The 20,949-nt window shown below is 40.7% G+C and overlaps 2 protein-coding genes across 2 annotated transcripts; both read right to left on the reverse strand.

The window, feature by feature from the left end:
- Positions 1-12,613: 12,613 nt before the first annotated feature.
- On the reverse strand, positions 12,614-14,311 carry eif1b (eukaryotic translation initiation factor 1B). The gene is made up of 4 exons (XM_047023396.1): positions 14,053-14,311; positions 13,341-13,504; positions 13,037-13,138; positions 12,614-12,820 (listed from the first exon to the last, which is right to left on the reverse strand). The coding sequence occupies exons 1-4, from the start codon at positions 14,081-14,083 to the stop codon at positions 12,776-12,778; spliced, it is 342 nt and encodes a 113-aa protein (XP_046879352.1). The 5' UTR covers positions 14,084-14,311; the 3' UTR covers positions 12,614-12,775.
- Positions 14,312-14,397: 86 nt separating this feature from the next.
- Positions 14,398-20,279, reverse strand: zgc:163022 (putative ferric-chelate reductase 1). The gene is made up of 15 exons (XM_047023395.1): positions 19,468-20,279; positions 19,191-19,321; positions 18,519-18,616; positions 18,224-18,350; positions 17,904-18,101; positions 17,140-17,241; positions 16,755-16,896; positions 16,391-16,501; positions 16,035-16,150; positions 15,713-15,799; positions 15,373-15,464; positions 15,201-15,259; positions 14,973-15,110; positions 14,849-14,874; positions 14,398-14,762 (listed from the first exon to the last, which is right to left on the reverse strand). The coding sequence occupies exons 1-15, from the start codon at positions 19,652-19,654 to the stop codon at positions 14,670-14,672; spliced, it is 1,707 nt and encodes a 568-aa protein (XP_046879351.1). The 5' UTR covers positions 19,655-20,279; the 3' UTR covers positions 14,398-14,669.
- Between the last annotated feature and the right edge of the window lie 670 nt (positions 20,280-20,949).

The raw sequence follows: 20,949 nt of genomic DNA on the forward strand, positions 1-20,949 counted from the left end.
AAAAATAATGAAATAACCATATAACACAAATGGTATAACGAGCCATTAATCGTTGTTTTGATTATTCCATATCCTTTATGCTAATATCTGCAACAACAAAAAAATAGCCTCGTAATATCGATTTGTTCATTTTGGATGTCAGAACCAGATTATGGGGAAAGGCTTGGTTTCCGTTGTTTTGTTTCATTTTGGAATTACGGAATATCCATATAACACAAACGGTATAACGAGCCATTTAGCCTACTCGTTTGTTTGATCGGCCGTATTGTGCATACTGGCACAAGTGAAAAAGAGAGGGAGAGATGATAAACGATTGGGAGTGTTATTACTTCCGAACACCAGAGGGCAGCAACGACCTGTGATCTGTATGCCTACACTCTTGACGACATAGCAGCAGGTTCTTTAGTAGAAGACCCACACCAAACTGGAAGCACATGTTGACCGAGTTTGCTACTTGCTACTTAGTTAATAAATCTTTGATGAACCCAAGTTTCTTTAATATATATTAGAAACATTACAAGACGGGGCTCCAGTGTGTGTTCAAACAAGGCCAAAAGGGCCCGATGGTATCAGTTGAAAAAGACAATCACACCTGTGCAAGAAACCCTCCCCAACCATCCCTCCCCCCACCTAAATTACCTTTCAGCTCTGTTGTACGTTTTAATGAAGTGCATTGAGGCAATCAGTGAGGAAATCTTCCCTTTTTTAAAATAAAAAACATAATATTTTCCATCAATGTACAACACTACACTTGTTTAGCCAACATCAATGCATTCCCGCTGTTACACACCATTTTAAAATGTCCTGAGAAAGGAAATTACTGTTCTGCTTGTGACGATTCGTATAGTAGTCTATACTTCTGTGCTTAAAGTTAGTATACTAGCTTGAGACCACCGTAGCCACAGGAATGAGAATGAATGCAATTAGAGGGGCGGCTGTGTCTACATACAATTTTTCTTGTTGTTTGTTCGTAATTTAAATATTAAGTTAGTTCCAACCAAGTAGGCCTACTTTAATTGTACAGGAGGCATTCCATGAGTGCTGATATTTGACAGCCTCAGACAGCATGTCTGCCACTGGGCCTTATGAAAAGGCTCTTGTCTTGATTTGCAATGTAGCTAGGCGAGGTTCTAGACCATGAGGGGGGGGGGGGGGCAGTTACATTGGGGCCAGTGGTGCTGTTAGAGGGGCCAGTTACATTAAACATTATTGTTGTCATATCGTTTTCTTCATTGCAGTGCAAGCATAAACAGGCAAAAGCAATGGCACCCCCAGAAATGTTTTATAGGAGTGGCCAGATGGGACCACTGAAATCTTGGGGTGGCACTCCAAAATCAAAAGCCATATCTGAATTTCAGGGATTGTATTACGCTGTTGTAGTATATAAGTTAGTTGAAAACAGCAGTGGGCTGGGAAAGGGTGATGGGATCTCAGTGTGGAGAGATATATGGATTGATATGCCGGATTGTTTTGATATACAGTACACAGTCATCTTTTATGCAGGATACAGAGAGAATAGAGTATAGAGACTTAAACAATTGGAAAGCGTGAGAAGGTAAAGTGAGTGGAGAAAAAGAGAAGCAGAAAAGTGCAACACCCTCCCATTACCATTATCTCTAATTCACTCTCATCTGTGTTGTATGTCTGCAACCTGCTATAGCATGGGCCTACACACACGTTATTAAAGTCATTGGACTTGTGTGGGGAGGATTTGACAAGTGTGATGACTGTATTCCTCCACAGATACCATGGGCTTGGATATGGAGTTGGACCAGTTACTATTCACTTTGACTTGATGCCTGTGACCTGTGAAGAATGAATGGCACCATTCAATGGTGAAGGGCTATAACCCAGGGTTGATTGCAACTGGTGTTGGAAAACACATGTAGTAGGGCATAATAGAGGAACTGGTTTGGTCCCTGGTTAGTCCCCAAAAATGTTGCAGAAACAGCTGATAATATGACATAGCATTGCATCAAGGCCCAATTGGAGCAGAATTCATAGGTTATTTACAATTGTAGTAGGCCAAAAGATTTGTTTTAAAAGTTCAAGGGTGTAATTTGTTGGATATAAAAGGTGTAGCACAGACAAATGAAATCTGATTTTCCTGGGAACCCTCTCGTTGCTGCTCCGTGTTGTTTATGGACTTTGAAGAAGTTGAATTTGGACATTGAATATGTTCAGAACTTTGAAAACAGTATCCACAACAGTGCCTCTGTCAGTTGTGTGTCTATGTAAAATGCAAAGGTAGCCCTCATGACCTCAACTTGCTCACTATGATTGCGTGGAGTGTTTCTTGCAAGGGTATGATTATCTTTTTCAACCGATGCCGTCTGACACTTTTGGCCTTGTTTGAACACACACTGGAGCCCCGTCTTGTAATGTTTCTAATATATTTTAAAGAAACTTGGGTTCATCAAAGATTTATTAATTAAGTAGCAACTAGAAAACTCGGTCAACATGTGCCTCCAGTTTGGTGTGTGTCTTTTACTAAAGAACCTGCTGGTAATTCTTCAAGATTGTAGGCCTACAGATCACAGGACATTTTTTTTTTTTAGCTAGTCGTTGCTGCCCTCTGGTGTTCGATAGTAATAACACCCCCAATCATTACACGTCTCTCCCCCTCTCTCTCTCTTTCACTTGTGCCAGTGTGCATAATACGGCCGGTCAAACAAATGAGTAAATGGCTCGTTATACCGTTTGTGTTATATGGATATTCCGTAATTCCAAAATTAAAATAATTCCATAAAAGCCGCTCAAAAAAGCTAAACTTAAAGTCCTGAACCAGACTTGAATAAGTTTAATTAGTCAAGCGGGGCTTAAGCGGTTCCATGAAGGCCAATTTCAGCTCACGCAGTCCTACCAATTCAAGTCAGATTTAAGTAGTCAAGTTTATTGCGCGTAAACTTGCTTTAAGGAACAGGCCTCTGGCAACCATACGACCCAGTTGTGCTGTTGATATCTGCGCAGGTAGACGGGAGAATTCGAATAGTAGACGGGGGAATTCGCAAGAAATGGCAATAAAAGTCCAAAGCTGAAGTGTAACCAAATACGGGGCAGCTATGGAAGGCATTTTGTTTTCTTTAGATTTTGTCATGCTCCCTCTTGTGGCCAACCCTTCGGCGACACCTGGCATTCCATGCAACACAGATGTTTATGATCTGATCCGATCACCTGGCTCCGCAAGACAGGAAGTATAACATCATTAATGTCAACGCTGTTAATGGATTTTATTTTTCCACTAACTAAATTATTGGGCGGAGAGGCAGGATTGCTGAATAGGAAATGTGGTCTTGAGGTGAACGGTGTAGCCTACAATGTATTGGGAGGATTTTGAACTAAACAAGTAAAAACGTTGCCTGTGGCAAATATCGACCAAATAAATACTTCATTCGTCTGCCAATAAAGCCCAGTGATGTTGTTCCACATTTGGTTGACACATACGCCGCATAACTCATACATATGCAAGGCCATCGTTAGACCCTTTTTACTTGGGCACGTTGCCCAGTATAAATTAGCCGTGCTGCTCCAATCCAAGTGAACTGTTCCTGCTGGAGAAGAGGTTCAGGGCAGGAGAGGATCTGTATCAAGTCGTCATTTTAAAGGGAGTTATTGTAGCTTCCCATTAAGGGCTGACAATTATGAGCAAGAAACAGAAGGGTACTGCACATTTTTACCCTTCTAGAATCAGAATCAGAATTCTATTCCTTACTCAACCATTTAAAATAATTTTCCTAAACCTTTTTGAAAGTGAAAGAAAAAGGTGCAGTGGTATGTCAATTTCTTCCAGAGATTATGTTAAATGTCTTACCTTCAAGGTAAAAATATTCACTGAACAGATAGGTGACCATGTCAATACAGGACATGCTAGGACTCTTGCCATGCCCAATCTCAATACCGATCTGTCACAAGGATGATACTAAGCGTTTTATTGGAAACACTGATAGACTCCATGTTTTCTACCCATACCCACCCAGAGACATACATTGTTGATTGATAGGGCTGGGATGTTTTGGTACATTGAAGTAAATACTGGAAATTGTGTTACATACATGGTTGTATATGGAGACTAGAGCCAAAAAAACCTGCCGGGTCCGCCCGTGCCTAAAACCGCCCCGAAGTGGGCGTGGTTTCAGCGACCTAAGCAAACACGCCCCCAGCATTTGAGATCTGAGAAAACTGCTCATTTTTAAAAGATTTTGATCACTTTACTTGGCTTCTTTAAAAAAAAACATTTGGCTGGGTGGTTAACAACATTTTTCTGTGGTGTGACAAGATCAGAATACATATTCTATTGTCACTTACAGAGACTTTAATTTGCATTATATGCCAGCTAAAACAATTTCATTGGTTCGTCATATTCATAACATAACAGGTCATGTTATAACAATTAATAGCTTTGATATTATTTTTTATTTTATCAATCCAGATGTTGATTCGGATTGTATATATTTGATCCAACTGCTGATTTTGATGGGTACATTTCATATTCTTAAATGTAAGTGGTCATTGTCCAAGCCAAATTTCACACACTTTATTAATGACTTTAACATGTACACTATGTCTTTATGCAACATTTTAAATACAGCTCAATGCTCTTAAGACAGTGGAGATGGTTGTGGACTTCAGGAAGAACACAGCCCCACTCACCCCCATCACCCTGTTTCATTGGAGATTGTCCATCAAGTCCACTACGTCCTAAAGTCCAGTTTAGACTACACATTTTGTCAAGTTTACATTGTAACAATATTTGTAGGAGTTTATCTGTGTATATTTTGTGTGTGACCATTCATTATTCTTTCCTCTATCCAGACATCCCAACCTGCAGACACTCATTTCCGGGAGGCGAATTCCCCCCCCCCTCCGGGACGCAATCCGCACACATGATGTAGGCTACTCCCTCAACCAGCACGTACCACCCCTCCCCCCCACGGGACGCAATTAGGACGCTCGATATGCACCTGTTTCGACCTTAATTGGCCATTGCACAGTCTTGCGCTCGCTCTAAATACAAAACGCATGAATTCTGGGACATTGTATAGCATTTGCGGGTGTCCGCTATTGAAATGCGGGAGACTCCCGGAACTTCCGGGATACTTGGGATGTCTGTCTATCAGACTCCCCGAAGAAAACACTAGTAGTCCATCTCCACTACAGCAAGCCCACGTGAAGCAGTGCAGTAATAATCATCAAGTAGTAACCATCAAAAAGCAATACCAAATGAAACACAAAATGATAACTTTATTGAGAACAACATTAAGTCAAGCATCTGTGTGAGCGAGAGAGAGAGAGATAGAGAGAGAGAGAGAGAAAAAACAATGAGAGAGAGAGAGAGAGAATGTGTGTGTGTGTGTGTGTGTGAGAGAGAGAGAGAGAGAGAGAGAGAGGGTGAATGTCTGTGTGTGTGTGTGAGAGGGAGAGAGAGGGAGAGAAAGAGAGAGCGCGAGAGAGAGAAAATGTGTGTGTGTAAGAGTCACAGAGACATCTCTGTGTTGTGAAAGACAGAGAGATAGAAAGAGTATGAGTATGCATGCATGTTTGTTACACATCTGAACAACAGCCGCATATGAGTTTACTCGACAGCCACTGGAGAAACCTGTCAATCATAAGAAAAAACATCAAATGTAATCTGCCATACCAGTACACATTCTCTCATCCTTACACTGAGGGTCTTACTGCCTTTACCCACATTATACCACCCCTCCCTTTAGCCTTTCTGCTATCTGTCCTCACCTCTTTCCCGCATTTTTCTTTTTCTTTTTTATCTCCTCCTTCACATTGTTTCCCTCTGGCTGTTTGTTACTGACTTCCAACACAGTCAGTTGTTTGACATACGTCTTCTCCCCTTTGCCAATCTTCTTCTCCTCCGTCACATCCTGAGAGCAGAACACAAGCTTACATGGACAAATCAATTGGCAGAGAAAAAATTGAACCAATGAAATCATGGTTCGTTTCCAGCCTCATTAGTCTGCAATTAACACAGTCAATATTGTGCAAATTGGGATTTATGCTTTAACAGTGAATATCATATATTTGCCTATGATGATGATGACCCACCTGCTGGAGCTCTTCCAGTTCTTGAAGCAGCTTCTTTGCATCAGTGCTCAAGTTTTGGATTGGTGCCAGACAAGGGGGGGCTAAATGCCCCACAGCAGGTGAAGTCTCAGGCCATGTAGGACTCACAGCTCCAACGGTGACATGGTTGAGGGGAGTCAAAGCCCGGGGAAGCTGCTGGTTGGGGAAGACGGCCTCGGGAGTCTGAGGATTCAGAGGGCGTGAGTCCGTGGCATCCTCAATAGCGAAGGGGACCACAAGAGTGGTCTCTGTCTCAGATAGATCCTGGGGAGACAAGAGAAGACATAACCTTTCGGCATGAGGGACCTGGGATCTTTCCATGGCTCTTTAGGATGATAATCAACAAACAGTGCCAAGCCATACCTTGAATCAAACAATAGCTGAATAAATGAATACGTACAGTCTCTGTATTGATTACTTACAAAGGGTTGGATGGAGGACTTCTGTTCCTGAGAGGGTTGGACCTGTGGTGGGGAACTACACACCTCGGGTGTTTGGACCCTCTCAGTGCAGGCCCTGCAGGCCAAGTGCAGCCTCTTAACCTCTCTCTTCCAGTCCTCCAGGCCCGTCAGATTGAATTCAGCTCTGCAGTCGTTTTGGATCCCTTGGATCAGCGCATCGAAATCTTGTCTGACCTGTATATACTTATGCGCCTGAATCCTCTGGAGCCTTTTCCCTCTGACGTTATCTACGAGTTTTCTCAGAGACGCACCCATCCGGCCTTGTCCCTGGATCTTCATACGAGACATCTCTTTGAAGTACTCGTTGGTGTTCAGGATGTCCGCCTTGGTTTTCATAAGGTCCTGTTCCAGGGCAACCAGGGATTTTTGGAACCTTTTCATGGCTCTTGTGGCACTAAGAGTGGCACTAACCCTAACCCTGTCGCCCCTCTTCTCGTCTACCATGGTGGGGTGCACGTCATTAGTGGCACAAGGCTTGGTCACGGCTCTCACAGAGGAAGGAAGATGGGCCTGGGCTTCGTCCTCCATAACATGATTCTAGGGAGACCAAAAGTTAAGTACAATGTGCAGGAACAGGGCAGAGAGAAAATGTTCAAATGTAAAGATCCATATGGTGAGGGAAAAGCTGATTCAGCACTAACAGAAAAACAGGCCAATCAATTGACCTTTTGTCAGACACATACCAGGCTTTTATCTGGAAGTGGATTCTCCTGGTGGTCACGGTCCTCATCAGACTGTGGGTTGGATGGGGAACATATTGTTCACACAGTGTATCTACAAAATGTAATCTACCTTGATGCTTTAGATGCACAAACTGACCAGAAAATCTGTCTCGCTGACTGAACACAGAGAGAGGTCATCATAATCTACGGTCTGTCGGCGAGTGTTTCCACCACTTTCCAGTTCCTATGTTAGAGACACAGTCACTCAGAGGTATTTGACCATGTTTGCTGTTTAACCATTTAAGTTTAAGTTCATACAAACTTGTATCATATTGTTACATCCATTTCACTTATCACTATGCACAGACTTACCAGAAAATCTTCATCATTAAAGGAGTGAAGAGAAAGTTGGTCCCAGTTTTTCCAATCCTTAGTTGTCCCATCATCAACTTCCTACATTAGAGACACAGTCACTCAGAGAGATATTTGACCATGTTTGCTGTTTAAACATTTAAATTTAAGTTGATATAAGGCTCTTACCATTTCTGCGTCGTTCGGCATGTTCGGCTCACAATGATTGGCTGTGAAGAAATTGAGAGAGAAAACTTGTAACCTTTGTAGTGCTGTTGAGGTTTGTTTTACAGGCCATTTGTGGACTGAGTCTTGTCACTTTTTAATGATGTCGTCAGTTATAACAAAACACAAAAAGAAAACCATGTATCAAAACTTGCTTTAACTGTATTTGATGCAATGATATTGACGGTAACTGCATAATGAAAGTGTGGATTAAATTTAGCATAAAATTATCTTTTGTGTAACATTACAATAAATACGGGAAACATTCATGTGTAAATAAGAATTACTCACCAAAAAGCACACAATTGTCTGAAGAGCCTGAGAAAGTCTTCTGAGAAAGCTTATAATAGTCTTCAAGTTACTATTCACCTACCTGTTCAGAAGAAATGTGAAGTATCTCTGTAATGTTTCAAAGTATAATATAGGTACACCATTATGACGTGTTCATAGCCTACGTCACATCATGTGTAGCATTCAGACATACTTTTATACAGATAGAACGAATGAAATAAGCATGTCAATATTCCTCATTAGAAATGTATATTACACACAACCATGTAGCTCAGATGAGTCCAATAAATAATACGCAAACAATGCCCACTATGCAAACTACAACACGTAGGCTATGCGATCATTGTTACTTGGCCCATCTGCAGTAAACGTTCCGTCATGTAGGACAGATTTGATTTCAAAATACATACAACCCATGCAGCAGTCCATTACATTGGCAACATCTTTCTTGTCTGTATAGGTACCGACCACCAGAGCCATCAAATCATTATTATTATTATTAAGCTTTATTGATTGATTTATTATCAAAACTTGCTTTAAAAGTATTGGAATTTTGAATCTGAGAGACATTTTCTTAGTTGTACAGCCATGATATTTACGGTAGCTGCATAACGAAAGCGTGAATTAAATTTAGCATAAAATTACGTTTTTTGTAAGATTACAATAAATAGGGGAAACATTAATGTGTAAATAAGAATTACTCACCAAAAAGCACAAAATTGTCTGAAGAGCCTGAGAAAATCTTCTGAGAAAGCTTACAATATTCCTCAAGTTACTATTCACCTACCTGTTCAGAAGAAATTGTGAAGTAGCTCTGTAATGTTTTATTTAAGTGATATACACCATTGTGACGTTTGTGTACGCCACATCATGTGTAGCTATAGCATTTGGACATGCTTTTATACAGATAGAATGCATCAAATAAATATGTCAATAATCCTCATTAGAAATGTGTAGTACACACAACCATGTAGCTCAGATGACTCACAATAATACACAAACAAACTACACGCACTACACTGCACTACACGTTCCGTCATGTATGACAGATTTTATTTTGAAATCCATACACAGCCAGCAGTCCTTAAATTGGCAAAATCTTTCCTGTCTGTATAGGCCAGGCAGAGCCATTTAATTATTATTACTAGGCTTTTCTTTTATTAATTTTTCAAGATAAGTAGTACGACTGCTCACGATTCCCTCGAAAACATTTTAGATATCTACTTTGCATGACACCATCTCTCGCTAGCTGGCCCCGCCAGCCCGTGCCCCAGCAAAATCTAAAGTTTGAGTTTTAACAATTTAATTCATTAGTCAGTGCATTAATTTAGATTGATAATCTCTATAACGCTTGTAAAATCATAGCAGTTTAACCAAAAACACAAACCGATGCCCGTAGAATTCCATGTCAGCGCGCTCTGAGCTTGGCAAATAGCCACTGGGACACACACAAGGCAGGTGTTTTATCTAATTGGGCACCCTGGGCAAAGAACAATTTTGGGACCCCAATAGCCCCCCCCCCCCCCCCCCCCCCTTCAGAATAAGCACTATATCCATTTTTATCAGAGTATAAACCGGACTTCTAAACACACGTTACCGTTGCACCATTAAGCAATTTATTATTAAATAAGCACATTATCTAAACTATAGACCATAGCATTACACATATCAAAACAGAACGAACACAACAATAAAACTCGCCTATTTAACTAAGCTTAATTAAGTAGCATTTCAGCTTGGGCAGGGCAGGGCATTCTGGGTACCAAGAGCAATGCACATTGTGTAACACCTGTGGATTAGCCTGACGTTTTCATACTCATAATTCTCGTCAGAATATGAGTCTGATAACTCTCCGTTGGGCTGTGAGTATGTTCAACCGAACTCTAAAACAAATACCTCTTCACTCAATTAGACCTACAACCAATCAGAGCAACGTAATATGTTGTTTGTGGAAAACAAATTTAACCCAAGCGCTCTTTGGTGACGTGGTTGATTAAGTTACTGTTGATCATCTGTCCATCATCGTATAAAGCCCGCCCTGACAATTTCATTGGTCCGAACAGCTCCTGTTCGGATATAGTTTTTCCAGGGCTCTGGTTTTCCGCCACCGAGCTTTTTTGGGGGGCGGGGCTAAATTGGGCTGGCAGCCAGGCTAGTTGTGAATAGTAGGTTCAGAAATGAAGCCAAGTCACTCATTTAGTGGCAGATTAGCTGTTCTTATACGGCTATTTGGGCTACAGTTTTGGGATAGGCTTAGCCTACCTGTTAGGTTATTAATCTATCAGATACAGAACCCTTGCTCTTTATTTAGTTAGACTTGTGTGTTTTAATTCCCCGCCAACACTAAAGAAAGTTTCTAAATGATAGGCCTACCGATAATCATATTTTGACTAAAACATAAAAACAATATTACGTATGAAGCTCAGAAAAACAGTAGGCTATGTGCGCCCAAATGAATGTGAAATAAATGTGCATGCTGGCATTAATTATTGATGTCCCGGCCAAAGCTGATATCAAACTTGTGTCCCTGAACTGTTGTATAGTGGGGTTAAGCAAGCAGAGTTTTTATAGCCTATAGTGCATTGTGCGCAGCAAGTTTGAAATAAAAAAAGGGATATGAATAGGGGCCTGTGCCCCAGTAGAGTTTTATGTCTAACAACGCCCCTGTGCATTGCCATTCTGTCAGCTCTACAGAACAATATTTTTTAAAGGTAGGCAATATCATATAAGTTGTATAAAAAATTTGCTAAAAATGTGTCTGGGTGTGTCTGTGCTGTTAAAAATTCAAATAAAACATGTTGTGTGAATGTGGTTGTCATTAAAACGTGCCTGTTGTGCTGAGTTGCAGGATGGAGAAACATCCATCATTAACTTTACCCGTCTCTCCCTGGTTCCCTTTGGCAGGGATTAATTGAGACGCACGGGGAGGAAAGTGGGTAGCCTGGGGCACCACCAACTCCCTCCCTCCTCCGTCTGTTACTTTCTGGAACCTCTTGAAACTGCTGACGACCATCAATTGTGCTGTCCCTTGGAGGTTGCCTTCATTGGGCATTGTCCCATTGTCCTTTATAGCTGCAGAACACACAGGAGGGAGCATGAACCAATAAGGGCCGGGTTTCCCAGATTCGTTAAGAAGCTCTTAACGCCAAGAGCTTCTTAAGAACGTTCTAAGAGCGCTCTGGGAAACCCGGCCAAGGGCATTACTGCCTGTGTACATTTTGACCTCTATGGGCTTAGAAGGAGGCTGGAGGGAGATCCGTGTACAGCTAACTGGATTACAGGTCTAGTCTGGTGGCCACAAGGAGACAAAGGTTAGGTGGAAGGAGGGATAGTGGTCTGTCTAGAAAGTGTCAACTAAGTTCCTTTAGTTCTAAAACTGTAATTGATTTGAAAGATGATGCACTGATACAGTTGTATTACACTAAAACACTCAGTCTGTCCTACTCCTCCAAGGTCCCAGACTGGTCAGGTTTGACTAAAGCTAAGGAGTTGTATCTCGGGGAGCATGCAGTCTGTGGCATGTTTAAAGCAGTATCAGTATTGCCTGCCCATTGTCAGTCTCTAAAAAAAGACACAAGTCAGAGGTAGTAACCAAATTGAAACAAGGATTTAATAAAGGTAACTTGATGCAAACAATTTGATCAAAACTGTCAAGACCATGGACCAAATAAACCAACAAAAAGGATTTGATAACTTTAACATGAAGACCTTGGTCAGGATATTATAATATATTATAGTGATCTTTGCATTATAGTCTTTACAAATGTAAACACAATGTCAAAGACTGCAGACCCCCATTAGTCAATTTGGTTTAATACTCCAAATCCATTTCCCAGGCCCAGCCCCCCTCCAATCCTTGGCAGTGAATGTAACCATGTGATTAGACTCCATTCCAAATATTCAACAGATTAACACAGAGGTGTCAAAGTACCCAAGGGATTAAATCTGGACTGGCATTGAGTCAGAGTATGACTCACGACCTGTATCATACAGAACAGATGGTCAAAGTAACCCACATGTGAAAAGGTTTACCATTCCACTTATAGCACCTATTGTCTATGAAAAAGACAAATCCATAGCAATATATCACGCTGCATGCATGAACTGTCTTGTCCACACTTAAAGGTTAATATATCTAGGGAAAATGTGGCTGGCCCGAACGATGAGATTACCTTGTAGTGTGGGATTAACTCAATTCAACAGTAAACTGAAGCTTCTGGAAGAATCTGACACAAAAATACAACACTGAGCATTGATATAATGATCAAATGTACCTAGGAACTATGGCAAGGTACAGAGCAGTGTACAGCTCTGGCTAAGATGTTTTAACAAAATCAGTGGATATAAAGATATTGCATAGTACAGATCACAGTATTTTGCTGAGTGATATATTTTGTGTGAGTACATAACTCCACATGTAATTCCACACAAAGTATCAGCCATGGATTCAGTCAGCACTGCTTCCATCCGAGTGGAAGCCACTGTCAAGTACAATCTGACAGCCAGAAAGAGAGAGACCGGGAGTTAAGAAGAGTCGAGATTGGAGCGTTTCGTCTTGAAAAACGGGGACATGGTGGGTGTCTTTATTGCCTCTCAGAGTGTTACATCAGACATGTATGTGGCTAAACTTGACGGGTCAAAGCATAATGAATAGACGACTACACAGGGGTGGTGGTGGTGAGGTCCTGGTCCGGAGGCAACAGCATCACGTTAAAATCCGTGGACTTTCAACTGCTCCTCCCTGACAATACCGATCTGGGGAAGGAAAAAAGCAGTTACACGCTGGAGCTGGAGACTGAAGATACAATTCAATTACCATTTCGTTGAGCAGTGATAATCCACAAGCACAAAACAAGACAATATAGAGCAAGACAAAGAGCAACAAATTGTAGTAAAAAGATATAAACATTTAGTGCACAGTGCTGTTTTTCTCAACATAAAAACAGATAGAGAGAATTGGAAGAATCTCACTTCAAGGAGGAATTGGCAGATGTTTTTCCTCTGGTCTCCTTGCAGCTGGATGACCTCACCGTACTCAGGGTGCTCAATCACAGTCCCATTGCATGCAAATTTCTGCCAAACAACCAGAGACCACACATTGAACAATACCCATATGCTAATATCACTGGTAACACTAAGTTAACTAGTTTATCGGTCTGTGTGGCAAAATACCCCAACATGATTGCATGAGTGTGATGGAAAGAGGAACGTATGCTTAATCATCACGTACAAGTTCTGGCAAAATTGCAAACCAATAAGAAACCGGCATTGTCACCTTTTTGAAGGCTTTCACAAGCTTCTTCTTGTCGTAGTCTGTTGCAATCCCTTGTACTGTGGTCAGGGTCTTGCGTCCGTTTCGTTGCTGTATCCTTATGTGGATTTTATCCTCAGTCCCGGCAGGGAGAAGGTCGTCACCCTTGGTTGCATCAGCAAAGGGATCTGAGTGTATGAAAAGCGAAAACAATACTTTAAGTCTGGCGGTATCGTTACGTAGCTATAATAGGCAATGCACTCTAGCACTGCTGAAACATATTATCTTAGGATGTATCTATCTTGCTACAGTCAGGGTTTGAATATTGCTGTTGTCTTTGATGAGACAGCTAGCATTGATTAACTAGCTATAATTGGAAAATATAACTATATCGTAGACCAGGCATAGCGCGTTAGAAAGTACAGTTCCCCTGCCAAATTCCATCCATTTGTTGGTCCAAGTACAGGAAGCTAGGCTAGCTAGCTTGCCAACGGCCTGAAAATAGGCAAGCTAGCTACATGACAAGATTTATTTTCACAATTTAGAGTAAGATGAATTTAAACATGATATATCAAAAATTACAAGGGGATGTGCTAGTATTTTTTTCAAAATGACTACTGTACATGTTGTTTACCGACAACCTACCTGCACTGACTAGCGCGTAACGAGCTAAGGCAGTTACTGCAGTGCTAGCGCCTTTAGTGCTAGCACTAAGCTAGCTAGATACCTTACTTACCAAAAGATTGGAGGTTCTGAATAGAGGACATGCGATATTAGGGCGATAACTTTGAAGATATGAAATATCTCGGCGCTTTAATGCCGTATGAATTAGTCTGTCCGAGTCGATTTAGCTACAAAACAGTGATGAAATAGGACAAAAGCCAAGACAACCTCAACGTTCGCCTTTTTGTCTCGCTGACGTAGGGAAAATGGCTTTTGAGTTCCAAATGCTTTCTCTCAACGATGGTGAGGTAAGCAACTCTCAACTCAAATATTTTGTACTGCCACCTATTGCATCGGAAGATGTCGGTGCCTAGCCAAGTGCCCCAACTACAATTAAAGGTGAAAGCACACAATTTGATTTTCATGTTTTGAATTTTTTATTACCGAACATCTGCTACACATTTTCCCAAAATACTTTCAACATTGTATTGATGTGATACTATTTACAGAGAGAGGTTTGATGGGAATAATGAATGTCAAGTTACATAGGCTATTGAATTAACTTCGTTTGTGTATCATCTTGTATCCTTTTCAATCAAAATCATTCAATAGGCCTATAACTTATTCCATAAAATACATAAATGCTTGCGAATTTCAGAATAATTTCAGAATTTCTCCAAACAGGGACCTTCATCCTGTCATGCCAATTCCCACAAGTAGCGCCACCAAAAAGACAATGTTTCCAAGGAAAAACAGGAGTAGTAACAGCCCTTTCATGCTTGTCTGTAAGGAGTAACGAAATGGACACGTAATTAACAAACAAACAGACTTGTACTTCATACAGGCTACTGATAAGTGAGTTATCTTACCGATTTAGAATCCACATCTTCACCTTCTACGAGAAAGCACAAAAAACATGTTTGAAAGGCTCCAGTCTCAATCACAAAACAACAATGTAAACATTACCCAACAAAAGAATATCGCCTATCTTACCTGTTCTGTTGCACCGGCTGTTGATCTCCATAAGGATGAAAAATAATGCCTCCCATCCAACAAAACCACCCATAACCTTTGGCATCCAGCTGTCTTCAGAGCTTTCAATTAACTCTAGTCCAGTAAATATTGCTGCCACTGCAAGACAATGTGAGGATCATGTAAAAATGTAAAGCCTACATGCAACCAGTTGTAGTTACATTACAACTTATATGATGTGTTCCTTACCAGCCAGTATTTTCATGACCAGTGCATTGATTGCATGTGCCCAGTTGAATATAAATCTCCTGCGAACACAAACAGAATAAATCTGTGTGTATTTTATACCCCAGTTGCTCGCTCATGCATAGACACCTATGTACACAGACACACACACCCTATTTGATCATAACTGGCTTACCAATGGTGATGTGGTCCACAGCGAAAGATTGCTGCAGTTGGTTGAAGTAAGGCGAGGATCATAACCAGACAACCGAGAACAGGATGAGCTCCCTGCAGACACATCAAAGTTCAATGATCTTTCATCTGAATCAATTTTGCATATAGATTAGAACCCAATAATTAACACTGAACTACAATGCCAGGAGAATGACACATGACATTACACATAAGAATTATATTTCAGAGGGAAATAAGCAATCCAAAATATTCAGTTGGATGTGTCTTCTGGACAGAGGATTTAGGTACAATAATTCCACACTGACGCAGAAAAGTGCAGTGCGGTAACCTGCTGTACATACCCCAGCCCAGTCCTTCGCAAATGAGAATGCCAAGATGAAGGCGATACTAGTGGCGACAACACTTAGGCTCATCAGAGAGACATGTGACTGAGGAGAATAGTCATATGAGCAGAGATCAGAGAAGGCATAAATTAAAATAGAATTTCAGAAATCAAATATTGTAGCTGTGCTAGGCTGAGTTTGGGTGGACAAAATCGAATGCAAAGTACTAGTTACAAAAGTGAACGACTAGTTAATGTGCCTCTTTGACAGTGGACAAGCAAGTGTTCGAAGCATGTGAACGAATGTGAAAATGAGCACAAAATATTGGACAGAGACTCACCAGAAACCAAACATCTTTGCCCCAGTATTGTGTGCCTTTGGCGAGGCCTTTGAGATACCTTGCTATGAGCATCCCTAGACTTCCTGTTGTCATCCAGGAAATCAACATCAAACAACCTGAGGCAAAACAAATTAAATGGATGACTAAGAACTGATTTTGCTTTGTCTGTATGTCATAAAAGTGGGTTTGTCAACACCTGAGGCTGCATTGTTTTCCCCAAGAGTAAGACTAATGTTCCATTCCCCAGGTGTAGTGCTTGGACCTTGGTAGGCCAAACACCGAGATTTGATCCCCACAGTGAACAAGTGTACATTTCTAGACAAGACGGTTTTGCTGTCTTCTAAACACAGCCTTACCATGTGCCTTGATGATGTTTGGAAAGACTTCATGTTCCACAAGCTGTGGGTTGGAAATGTCTATTGCCCTGTCACTAACAAAGGTCTGTGAATGAATCTGGATTTGACCACCTGCCAACAAAATATATGGAATAACATTACCACTTTGTTGAAATAATAATAACCCTCTTACATAATTATAATTAGATGGTGAAGGGAAAATATAGAGTCAAGCCTCCGTAATAATTAACAGTCAAGTTTACACTGAACAGCGATAAAAAACCTACAGACAACCTAGCAACCACGGAACAGAAGGTAATTTAAAGATAACAACAGGGCCGATAACTGGTCTGCATTCTCCAGTTTCTGTTGACCTTCTACTGACCATTGGTGGTTCCATAGACAAACATGAGGTAGTACGTTGTGCCGAACCCAGTACTCCGCTGAGTGGAGATTAGGTTCCAGGAGGTGAAGGAACAACTGATGACGCCATTACTCATGCTGGTTTTGACTTGAGAAACATTTCCCTAAAAAAAAGAGTAAAGATAGACAATGGCACTTTTAAGTGAATTTAACTGAAGGCATATTACAAGATACAGAGGAAAAATAGTTAGGCCACAGTATTGTGTACAGTGTTGACAAAAAGATATCAGGCTGGAGTTACTTATCAATTTGAGGATATCATTTAAGAGGGGTTTCAAACACATGGTTAAAAAAGTAATGTGTTAGTCTTACTACCATGACAAGCTGGGACATAATAAGAAGTGTACCAGAGGAAGTGGCCCTGGCGTTTTTCTTCCTGTGGAGTAGACATGTTGCAATTGGACAACTCCGTTATTGTCCAAACCACAGATGTAGATGTCATCACTGCCCTGCATAAAAGAGGAGTATGAGTAATGTCAAAGTCATTGACATCATCCTAATACTGGTGAAACACTTTGTATGGAGGATATTTTAACACAGACTGGTTGGAGACATCGCTAATAGTCCGTCATTGCCTGTGAATTCATGGACAGCACATTATTGGCATGCGGTTAGTATTAATTCAAATTAAACCATATATTGTTGATTACATTACATTTACTGTAGTAATTAAAAGTTATTTTCAGTCTATTGATCAATTTATGCATTAAACTATTAGCCTGTTATCGTTTCAGCGCACACGCTTATGTGCAAAATGCTAGATGACAAGGGGATGTACTAGCATTTTTTATACTGGATGCTGGGAGTAGCCATTTGGTGTAATGTGCTTTGAACCTTTGAAGAAGTTAATATACCAGTTGAACAGGTACTATGTTGAGCAATGGCTTTTCAGGAAAGCAACCTTTGTTAAATTGTCTATCCCCTATACCATCTAGCCTATAACACTTAATTCCATGTCATGACAAAGCTATTTCTATGTACCTACAATGTTTTTACTATGAGAATTGCTGTGGCAGTTTGTGACGTGCCAAACATGATGTCCTTGACTCGGATTCATTCAAGGTGCCCCACTCCATAGTAAAAGATCAAATTAGATGCTGAAGGTCATTACCATGATCTGGTCATCAGAAAAGCCCATAGCAACGTATCCTGTTGACGCACCAGCCAGCTCAAACTGGAATGCTGTATCGTTAGGTGAGGCCATCATGGCTGACATGAAGTAGCAGTTTGCGGTAACATTAGGGTCACAGTTGGGAGGTTGGCTGAAACACACCTTACTGATACCACATTCAGCACTTGAAATGGATAACTGTTGAAGAGGATACATGTAAAGTTGATATCTCAGTCACAGATCATTCAGTGTAGGATTCAAATAAAGCAGGACAATGTCTGGGTATTATCTACTGAGATATTATGACCATCTGTACTCACTGATGATGAGTATGAGGATGATGATGATGAGGATGAGAAGGATGAATTTGAGACTGCATTGGTACTTCTGAGCAGTGGACCTTTCACGCTAACCCAGTAGGTTTTGGTATCTTTCACCAAAGATGCACTATGAGGAAGGAAATTATTCAAAGAACATGGTGTGAAATGTTCCAGGCAGTGCCACAGTTAGATGGCAGTGCCTGTGTTTTATCTGGCAGTGCCTGTGTTTTATCTTGCAGTGCCTGTGTTTTATCTGTATCTTATTCCAAAAATTAAATTGCATGTCCTTGCCCACCTGAACTGGATGGACTGGACACTTCCTGATGCTGGAGCCTTCCATGTCCCCTGGATAGCAGTCTTTAGTGCACCTGACGAATGAACCAATGCCGAATACTGCAAATGGAAAGAACATTTTATCGTTTGTGTTTTGTACTACTGATCAATCACACAATTATACTGAAGTCTGATCAATCAGTTATCAGTTCCTTAATAAACAGATACATTTTTTGATCTGCAGTTACTTCCATCACAAACAGAAGCAACTTCACATAGTAAAACAAATCAAACAATGATAGGTATTTAAGAGGTCGTTTAAAAAGTATGGGGTTTTTAATTTGAATGATTACAAACAGTAAGTTGTCACAAAATCTTAATACGCTTATGATCGTTCCTTTTCCAAAGGGTAACTGTCTGGGACACTGCGTAACTGTCCAAAATTGCTGAGCTAAATCAAACAAGTGCGAGGTTGAAAGCAATGGAAATGAGACGTATATATAGCCTACAAGCCATATGCCTATAGGCATATGTGAAACTAGATCCAAGATTCCGCCCTTTCCAAGAAATTATCATTTTCGCCTCATATGGAAATGTAATGACTTCAACATGACATTTGGGAACATTCAAGCGCGTTATTTCGAAATAGAACCAGCTTTCATGAGAGCAGCGGGATTTTTGATAGTAGACTCACAGTTACTCCGTTGCAATTGAGAAGTCGAGTGCCAGATCCTATTGTGCTGAAGGACCCCACATTATTGTTACTTCCCACCTCTCTAGCTTGTAACATGAAACCTCTGAATTGGGTAGATGCCTGGAGATGCACTGTAAAACAAAATTAAACAAATAAATGAACTAAAACATATTATTGGCCCACTAACATTCAGGCGTATCCGACGTAATATTTAGAGTTTTAGACTATACCTGCTGATCAACCAGCAGTCCAATTTTGAGATTAAGATGAGGCTCACCTGTTATGGTCACGCCATCTGCATAGCTGGTCTGGTCGGCGGTGAGAGTGAACGGTGGAGTACTCTGCTGAGCAGTTCCGCCGTGTAGCGGTCTCATATCCAAACAACTTTTCAAAACATCACCTGAAGGGTAGCATCGCACGACCTGCACAATGCAGGCGAGTATTAAAATGGGTCGAAACATCATACAGTAACCTGATGGAGGTGAGTTACTGTAGCTGTGAAGTCCTTCGCGTTATGGTAATGTCTTCAAATAAACTGCTACCCATTAAACTCTTTCCCAGTCGGTGTTGAATCTGAGTCAATATGGGTGGGTGGATATTATCTACGAGGGTGTCAGTGTTGTACATTGTCACACACTGGGTGGAGACATCCCAATAGCCTAGTCCGTCATTGCCTGTAAATTCACGGACAGCACATTATTGTCACACCCCGATTCGTCACCTGGTGTTCCATAATTGTCTTAGGTATTTAACCTGTTATCTGTTCTGGCAGTTGCCGTATCGTCTTGTGCTTCACAGTCGTTTCCATGAATTCCTATTAGGCTACTAAGTATTCTCGTTTGCTCATTCCTGTTTTTTTCTGTCTTCATGGTTTTTGATCTCTGCCTGTTTAGTCTCCCGACCACAAACCTGCGTGCCCCCAGTGTACCTCTGCCTTGCTACCTTGTTGCCTTGATGTAGAAACAAATAAACTGTTCTACTGCAAACTACCCCGCTTCCTGTCTGCATTTGGGTTCACTATCCTGCTTTGTGTCCAATAATGGCACGATGAGGAAACCGAACATACTGTAGTTATTTTGTTATTTTCATTCTACTGATCATTTCATGCATTAGGCTATTGGTTTGTTATCGTTTTAGCGCGTATAGGCACATGCTATAACACTATAAAGGTCTGAATGAGAATGACAAAGCAGTTTTTATACTGGATGCTGGGAAAAGCAATTTGGTGTGATGTGCTTTGAACCTTTGAAGTTAATATACCAGATGAACGGGTATTATGTGAGCAATGGCCTTCTAGGAAAACAACCGGTGCATTGCTAGAAAGCAACAGGTGAAAAAAACAGTTCCGAGTTGATGACTTCAGCATTTATTTCTTTACTGATGTGATTTACGTTAGTTTTAATAACGAGAATGATTAGATTGCATGCTACGTATCACACAAGTGCATACTGAAAAATGATCATATTTGTCAGAATTTTAAGAGTGCAGATATGAGAATAAACATGCCACATTGTAATTATTATTAATATTGCAGATTTACTCAGATCAGGGTTCGAAATTATCTGACTCGTTGGGGTTCCCCAACAATTGTATCATAAAACCTTTTGATTAGTATTTTGTTATTTTATCCGTATCTTAATCACTTTATAATGTTACAAAATCTTAGGTTTGGAATTTGAATATTTTGTACAATAATTTAAGATTAGCCTACTTGATATTCACTGAAAATTATATCAAGGTCTACTGACGTGATACATAG

This window comes from Hypomesus transpacificus, chromosome 8, assembly GCF_021917145.1.
Source record: "Hypomesus transpacificus isolate Combined female chromosome 8, fHypTra1, whole genome shotgun sequence".
Taxonomy (NCBI): domain Eukaryota; kingdom Metazoa; phylum Chordata; class Actinopteri; order Osmeriformes; family Osmeridae; genus Hypomesus; species Hypomesus transpacificus.